General features: G+C 45.4%; 1 protein-coding gene across 2 annotated transcripts; it reads right to left on the reverse strand.

Annotated features, from left to right (window-relative positions):
* Window positions 1-2,740: 2,740 nt before the first annotated feature.
* On the reverse strand, window positions 2,741-7,783 carry LOC123180537 (translocase of chloroplast 101, chloroplastic). Of its 2 annotated transcripts, none has more exons than XM_044592605.1 (5): window positions 6,740-7,783; window positions 6,573-6,650; window positions 6,334-6,486; window positions 6,157-6,213; window positions 2,741-6,065 (listed from the first exon to the last, which is right to left on the reverse strand). In XM_044592605.1, exons 1-5 carry the CDS (start codon window positions 7,586-7,588, stop codon window positions 2,958-2,960), a joined length of 4,245 nt encoding a protein of 1,414 aa, XP_044448540.1. In that variant the 5' UTR covers window positions 7,589-7,783; the 3' UTR covers window positions 2,741-2,957. The 2 variants fall into 2 exon arrangements, with proteins under 2 accessions (XP_044448540.1, XP_044448539.1); XM_044592604.1 differs by having other exon boundaries at window positions 6,157-6,243; window positions 6,740-7,782.
* Between the last annotated feature and the right edge of the window lie 697 nt (window positions 7,784-8,480).

Here is an 8,480-nt window from a genome sequence, read left to right on the forward strand (position 1 = left end):
GTTTTGCGTTTACGATGGGCGGTGCGCGATGTGTGAACGGCGTTTGCCGTGTTTTTTTTCTTTTTTTTTTTGGAATGGAATGTTTTGTGGTGCTGCTACGCTGCTGGAAGTTTCGGGACGAGGTCTAGAGATCTGTGGCTTTCTGTCGAAAACCTGACGCTGACGGAGAGGCTTTCAGCACAACAAGACCACTGGTTTTTTGTCGACCACATAACCTCCGAGTAATTCACAAGGCCCCAACTGGACGCCTAGTTCAGGTGGTGGTTTGGTTTTGGTTTTTTCTGCAGTGGAACCATCCGTTAGAGGTTAAGTTCTAGATTTGACATTGATTTTGATTTTTTTTCTCAAATTTATTTCAATTTTTCGTTGATGCTCATTCCGTGGGACCTGCCACTTGACTATGAGACTAGTGTGTGCGTTCATGAAGATGAGTGTACATGCGCATATATGGCATATGTGTCGTACCATGTTTAAAAAAAACTAATAGCCAAGGCCTCGTATCATGAGCACTTTCTTTTTTGCGGCCCGTCTAAATTATAGTTTCCCTAGATTATGAAAAAGGTGTGATGTTTTAGCAAATTTGATCTTAATTTCCGTGCTGAATTTCATTTGCTTGTAGGGACCGCTTTAACACCTGCTAACGGCACAGGTTATGAAGACATCATTATCTTGCTACCCCATTGGAAAAAAAGTAACTTGAGGCAACTTTACTAATTTTATTTCTTCAATGGTTCAACCCCAAGTTGCTACCTAGTGGGCCTCAAATAAAAGAAAGATAGCAAAAAATATGAAGTATCGGATCTAATCCCCAACGCAAATGCACACGCATGAACAAAAAAAATGAAAATGTGTAAAAAGAATAAAAAAAATCTGAAAACTTTTGTGGATAAACATCAACAGGTGTTCTAACATCCTGCAAATTTTCGCCACCAAAAGTCACCCATAGTGGCATGTGCCGGAAAAACAGAAAAATGAATGCTCCAAATACGTGTTTTTGAGTCCTGACTTTTTTTACAAGCCTCCATAGATGTCTTTTCTAGGTGAATTTTTACATGATATTAGAACATATGTTGATCTTCATCCAAAAAAATTAAGATTTTTAAAAAAGTGTTACTGTTTTTTGAATTTTATTGTTCGTGTGTGTGTTTAAGCTTGGGGAGCAGATAATCCATGTCCAGAAAAGAAACTCCCATACACATAAATGACATACTCCCCCGTCCTATAATGTAAGGCATTTTTTACCCTAGTGTAATGTCAAAAAAAGTCTTACATTATCAGATGAAGGGAGTATATATCTATTCTCTTGCCCTCCACTCCAAACTTTTGTCACATAGCCACATCAAGCACTGGCAACCTGCAAAGAAGAATCCGACACATTGCGGGGCATCACCTCCTAACATGCGAGTCTACATGCCATATATATGGGGCAGCAGTTTGAAGATATGACTTGGTCAATAGTAGAAGCTATAGCTAAACGAGTGATTCCTTCTAAACACAGGAAATTTATCAGGGAAAAGGAGAGCCGTTGTAGATGCTCTTAGTAGTAATAGGTTTCATCGCCCCCAGCAAGCTCCGTGGGTGTTTTCTTCTTCTCTTTCAGCAAGGCTCAATGGTGGTTTGAGGTTTGGGGTCAAAGTTTGAACAAATCTCACAAAGGTTTCAGCATACTACCAGAGTAGGTTTTACTAGTTTAAGATCGGATTCTCAGTTCTCACACGGATTTTACTCCCCCGTCCCGTAATATAAGAGCGTTTTTGACACCATTGATGTCAAAAACGTTCTTATATTATGGAACAGAAGGAATAGTTGGCATTCCAACATACAGAACTGTTGACGTATAAATGTATTGTCTAGTCTCTTTCATCAGATCGGTCTTTTGCTTGTATTGACTAGAGCATGCACTTCTACATAGTATCAGAACCCAAGAGGTTTTGAGTTCAAGACCTAGCTGGCGCAATTAAATTGCAACTCACTTTCGGTCCACGTTTAGGCGGAGTGTTGACGTATAAATGTATTGACTAGTCTATTCCATTAGATTGGTTTTTTGGTTGCATTGGCTAGAGCATACACTTCTACAAGAACAGAAAGAAAAAAAATATTGTATCTGCAATGCATGGGATTTTAGGAGCCAGGTAATAGTTAATCACCAGAAGAAGGCAGAACTGCAGAAACATATAGTGTTACAGGTATCAGTAATCCAAATTCAAAGTTTGAAAAGAACTGAAATTTCTTCGTCAGACCCAACATCAGTAATAGAGTGATACAAGGATCACAGAATTATAGAACTACTGTACCAGGGATCATCATGAGTTTGCATCTTTTATTGGTCAGAGACGAGGATCCACCCGTTCGTATGATTCATCTGAATAGTTATTAGTTATTTTCTCTACGAGCAAGTACTACGGCTATTTTCTCGTACTCAAAAACTGCACAGTCGGTATACTGGAGATATTAAGCATGATTGTCGCCTTAACAAGTAACACTACCTGAGATTGAGACTGAAACCAGTATGATACAACCTGTTAATACTACTCCCTTTGTTTAAACTGCCAGAACGTCTTACATTTGTGAAGAGAGGGAGTACCTCCCTTCCAAAATAAAACAAGTTCTGGGTTGGTACTCCCTCCCAAAATAAAACAAGCTCTGGGTTTGTTCCAAGTCAAATCTTGAAATGCAAACAGTGCTTATTTCCTCGTCATGCGGTGAAGAACATTAAAAAGATGGACAGCAACAACGGTAATTGATAGAGTGGTAGAAGGATCATATAGATCTACCAACATTATTGAACTATAGTTCCAGATGAATATAACAACACTCTCCAGCCAAAATTATGATACGAACAATCTGCGGGGTAGAAAGGAAAAATGAAACTGATACAGATTACCGGTTCAAGAAATTAGGAAAATTGCTAACACAACACATGGATGAGATAAGTAAATAGATGCTCTTCTTGAAAGCTAATAAGCAAACGATGGTTCACCGGGCCGGAAGCTCCGGTAGATGGAGGCTATCACTGGGACAAGACCCAGCAGCGCGATCTGGACCTGCTCCGATGTGCTTGTCCTGACGGTGATCTGTCCGCTCAGCTTGTTGTTGAGCCCAAGGCGAACAGCCATCTTTGAACCCCTTCCAATCGAGAATTGGGACTGCAGATTAGCCCCCAGGGCAAGGTCACGGCGCCACTTCATGAGGGACAGGCCCAAGGTTGACAGGGACTGACCAATTGGATAATCTTTGTCTTTTAAGCGCGCTTCCAGGTTGGCTCCATAGGCGGTATCCCCTTGAGCTCGCATTGCGCCTGTGCTTGCCACTAACGCCAGCCTCTTACCAACAGAGAGCTGGTCCTCGACCTTCAGCCCAGTTGCCACAATGTCACCCAAGAAAGTCACAGAGAATCCTCCAGTGGTCTTGTTCTTCTTGATACTCTTGAATTTGGTCTCACCACGAAGAATATAAGCAAGCTGCCGCCCAACAGTCTGGATGTCAAAACCAGCAAGGGAAGACGCATCCTCCCCATGCTTTGCTGAGATGGAAGAATCCAAATGGATGCTAAATTCCTTCTTGTCCTTGGTAACCTGAACTGCCACAGTACCTGGGAATTTGTTAAGGAGAGCAAGCGACTCTTCAACGCTTACTCCATCATAGCCACAGTCATGATCCCACCCATGCGCATCTAGAACAGGCCTTGCAAGGACAGTAGAGGTTGGTTCCAGAAAGCGGTAACGGTATGTCGGATTGTCACAATCAAATGAAGGAGGCAGCACCATGTCAGGCAAGGGAACTGAAACATTTTCTGGAGGAGGATCTTGATCGTTTTCGCCTGCGATACTAGCATACCCATAAGCATCCATATCAGACTTGCCTCTCTTCTTCATCTCCTTTAACCTGCGGAGCTCATCCTTCCACTGTTTCTTCTGCAGAAGCTTGACCCTGTAATCATACTCGTCAAAATAAGCATTCTTCTGCTCTTTTGTGAGCCTTGCAAGCTGCGCTTTGGTCAAAGGCTTGAAGGGAGGAAGCTGATCATATTCCTCTTCATCTTCATCTTGTTCTATATCAGAATACTCATCCAAATCAATATCAGAATCTCCTTCATTACCACCCTGATCAGGTGAGAGTTTCGGGTGAGCTCTTGACTGCAACAGGGAGGATAGCAGGAAAGGAAGTGGCGGGGAGCGGAAACGGAACCCAAAAAGCTTCCCAGGAGAAGGATCCTGAAGCTTCAAAAGTGAGTTGGCTTCTGATAATATCTTTGATGAGTAGCACAAGAGCAGCATCTGATGCCTCCAACTTTGGCCATTTGGAAGCACTTTCTGACCCTCACGGTTCTTCCGGCAAGAAGGATGGTTCTCAACAAGGGCTACTGGGTTCATCAGACGCATATCCCCTGCAGCCTGTCTGATGGATTGCTGGATAATGTGGGATCGCTGTGCCATCAATACCTCGTATGTCATAGGAGCACCGTTGAGGCCTTCAGGAGGAGCAGAAGCAGCATGGGTGAGAGCAACAATGGCGTTGAACCATATGGAAGAACCCAGAACAGAAGTAATGGTTTTTAGAAGAGGCAAGTCATTAAGATCACGGCTCAGACTATCAAGACGGTCCACATATAGAACGATATCTGGGGGACATCTCTTGGTATATTTCTTGACGGATGCGAGAATTTTCCTGTTGGCTCCTTGGTCCATCACATTGGGCCGAAGGCCTGGTGTAGCAATGATCCGTATCTTGACACCATCCACATTACCAACAATTTCACGCACGCTGGTGGTGGCTGCACCAAAAGCATCAGTTTTGGACTTCACTTCGCCAAATATAGAATTTATAGTTGCACTTTTGCCAACTCCAATCTTTCCCAAGACGAGTATGTTGCAGGAGAAGCTCAAATCCTCTTTTCCCTCCGCTTCAAGCAGCAAGGCTTTCTTCCGTGCGTTCTCAAGGCTGAAAGCTCTGTTTGTCTGCCTTCCATGTCGGATACCCTCAGCAAGGCTCAGACGGTACAGCACTTGTGCTGCTACTGTTTCTTCAGGGGTCGCCCCCAATTTATAGACAAGGCGCAGAAACTTTACACGGATCAACTCAACCTTGTCATGCAATTTCTTCTCTTCCTCTGTCATCTCGTCATTAGGCTCAGCAGTCACTGCCAGCTCAGAGGGGCTGAAGAGGTTTGACCGGGCAGGTTGGCGGGGGGCAGTTGGCCGCAAAGATGGGGCTGACGAGCCCAGACCAGCAGGTCTATCCATGGAAAATATTCTGGAACCATCTTGCGAAGAAACTGTGATGTTCCCATCAGGGGATGCACCGGTAGCCGCTTTTAGTAGGGCAGCCAAAGCAGCAGAATCGAACCCCTTCTCATCATCATCCTCATTATCGTCGTCATCATCCTCGTCCTCAGAATCATCAAGAACAATTTGTCCATCCATGCTATTAGTGTACTCCCTTGAGCTGCTCAAGCCAGACACAGGACTACCACTTGAGGATCCTTCACCAAGCTCCTTCATGATCTGCTTTGCAGCTTCAGAATTCTCTATGATTGCAACTCGTGCAGGACTCCTGTCAAAGCTCACCTCATCATCGTCCTCATCACCCTCATTACCACTCCCATCTTCCTCATCAGCTGCAGCTAAAACTATCTCATCATCAACAGCCTCTACTTCACGGTCAGTAACAACTTGTGCACCTTCATTCTCCTCACCACCTGTGTCTTCATCATCAGCTGCAGCTACAGTTTTCTGATCATCAGCAGCTGCAGCCACAACTATCTCATCATCACCAACCTCTTCTTTGTGGCTAACCACCTCTGCAGCAGGTTCATTCTCATCGACATCATCATTGTTTTCCTTGACTGGTTCTGGAGCCAACTCCCGAGACAAGATAACATCATCACCACCAGCAACAACACTCTCAACCTCTGTAGGCTTCTCAACACCAACATTTTCCACAGTTCCACTAGCAACCACCTGGTCCTCTGCATTTTGTGCGTTCTCATTGCTTTCTGTAAGCAGAACATCTACGCTTGAAGGAGCAAGCTTCACCAAACTCTCCGAGCTAATGTCATCGATAACCTGGTATGGATCATTTGAATTCTTTATATCCCCAATCCACATTAACATTAACACTACTAGCAAAAGAATTAGGTAGAACATGACCACTTACCTCGGGACTTGCATCGCTTTCTGGCTCGGGCATTGCCTCCTCATCTTTCTCATTAGCCTGGTAATCCAAGCTACCATTGTCAATAACCTGGTTTGGATCATTTATTTGTTTTAAACTCCAGTAGTGTCAACATTACTAGGTAGTAGCAACGAAATTGTATTGAGCATGTCCACTTACCACCGGGCTTGCATCATTCGCCTGATCAGGCTTTGCAGCCTCGTCTTCCACATTAGCATGGTTCTCCACTGGGCTTGCATCATTCACCAGATCAAGCTTTGCAGCCTCGTCTTCCACATTAGCATGGTTCTCCACGGTACCGTTATCAACAACCTGCTTCATTACATTTGAATTGTTACATCCTCTACTGGTGTCAAGACAACTAGTAACAGAACTTGAAAACGAATATGTCCACTTACCACTGGAGTTGCATCGCTCTCTGGCTCGGGCTTTGCCGCCTCGTCTTCAACATCAGCACGGTTACCGTCGTCAGTAACCTGGATTGGGTCATTTGAATTGTTCATAAGATATCCTACCAATATCAATACTATCAACAGAAAGTATCTGATTGAAGAGGCCCACTTACCACTGGACTTGCATCGCTTTCAGGTTCCTGCTTTGCAGCCTTGTCTTCCACATCAGCCTCATTCTCCAATGATGCTTCTGGAGCTTCTTCACCTCCCACCGCCACCAACTCAGCAGGCGCTTCAGCCTCACCGCCCAAATTGCCATTGGCTTCAGCTGTAGGAGCCACCTTATCCTCCGGCTCCGCCGCCTCCATGCTCGTGGTGGACGCCGTAACCGCCTTCTCGCTGTCAAACTCACCATCATCTTTGCCTCCGGCGGCCACCTCTGCAGGCTTCTCACCCTCTGGTTTCTCCTCGGACAATTCAGCGTCGAGTGCCACGTTGTCCACTTCCTTCGCCTCCAAAGTGGCACTTTCCTCTGGTTCGTCTGTCAATTCAGGCTTCTTATCACCTACCGGCGTATCAGGGGATGGCAGGGAAGCATCCCCCTCGCCCAATTCACCATTGTCGGACTCAGACTTCGCTGCAACAAGCGCCTGCACCAACAACGCAGCCTTCACATCTTCCACCGACAATTCCCGGTCACCTTCCTCCTCCTTGGCCGCAGCCGCCTCCTCCTCTTCCTTCTCTTCTTCCTCCCGCTCAATTGCATCTTTCCCATCTCCTACCGCTGCTTCCACCTCCCCGCCGTCCTCCGCCTCCACCACCCCGCCGTTGTTGGCCTCCGAACCAGTAAAGCTCCGGTCTTTCCCCTCAAATCTCACCTCCTCGCCCTCCCCTACTCCACCTACCTCCGCCGCCGCCGCCCCGGCACTCTTGGCCCCCTCCGCCGCCGCAGCCTCGTCCGCATCAGCGGCCGGAGGCCGCTCGTCGGCCACGGGCGCGACTCGGGCGTCGGTGGTCGCCATGCTGCCGCCTCTTGCTCCGCCCACAAGCAAAGCAGCAGCAGAAGTCGTCGGATTCCGTCGTCGGAGGAGGAGATGGAGGGGAGGGAAGAGGGGAGGAGAGGATAAGGTGAGGGTTTTAGGTTAGGCTACTCGATTTATCTCGCGAGTATATATAGCTCAATTCGATTTGGGTCTGGTTTGGCGTGTAATTCTGGGACGAGATGGCAGCCAGCCAGGGGCCAGGGGTGAGATGAGAAAGCAAGCAATGGGCAGATTTGGGGGGCTGGTGATAAGGCGCTTTTCTTATTGCCTCCTTATTCCTTTTCTATTTTCTGATCTGTGTTTGGGTTTTTTTCTTTATAGAAAGTGCATCAGATATTTATTAAAAAAACAGGAAACGATAGAAAAGAAGAAGAACAACGAGACGCAAAACGACCTGTAAAAAATAAAATTATATCACAAACTACACGTGCTGACTTTCTCTGTTCCTAAATATTTGTCTTTTTAAAGATTTCAAATTGATTACCACATATGGATATATATAAACATATTTTAAAGTGTAGATTCACTCATTTTGCTCCGTATGCAGTCACTTGTTGAAATATCTAGAAAGACAAATATTTAGGAACGGATGGAGTATTTGATTATTCGGCGTCTGCCGAAGCTTGAAAAATTACTAGGGTTTTTTTTTGACATGCTTCCTCTTACCTTCTCTTTTCACACGAGAGATAAGAGTATAAAATGGATTCGAGTCATTGATTTTATTAAGTAATGGGTCTGATTAACTCTTATTTTCTTACTTCTCATGTGAAGAGGGGGGAGGGGGAAGAGGGAGCATGTTAAAATTGCTCCTAGACAGTAAGAGATGGGAACACCTGCGAACACCTACACTATACAACGCTTTGAAGACCGC

Source organism: Triticum aestivum, chromosome 1D (assembly GCF_018294505.1).
Source record: "Triticum aestivum cultivar Chinese Spring chromosome 1D, IWGSC CS RefSeq v2.1, whole genome shotgun sequence".
NCBI lineage: Eukaryota > Viridiplantae > Streptophyta > Magnoliopsida > Poales > Poaceae > Triticum > Triticum aestivum.

Coding starts and splice junctions, on each gene's coding strand:
- LOC123180537 (XM_044592604.1), bottom strand. CDS start 7,588: ATGGCGACCACCGACGCCCGAGTCGCGCCCGTGGCCGACGAGCGGCCT. Junction 6,487..6,572: donor AGAGCGATGCAACTCCAGTG/GTAAGTGGACAT, acceptor GTAATGAAGCAG/GTTGTTGATAACGGTACCGT. Junction 6,244..6,333: donor CGAATGATGCAAGCCCGGTG/GTAAGTGGACAT, acceptor GATCCAAACCAG/GTTATTGACAATGGTAGCTT.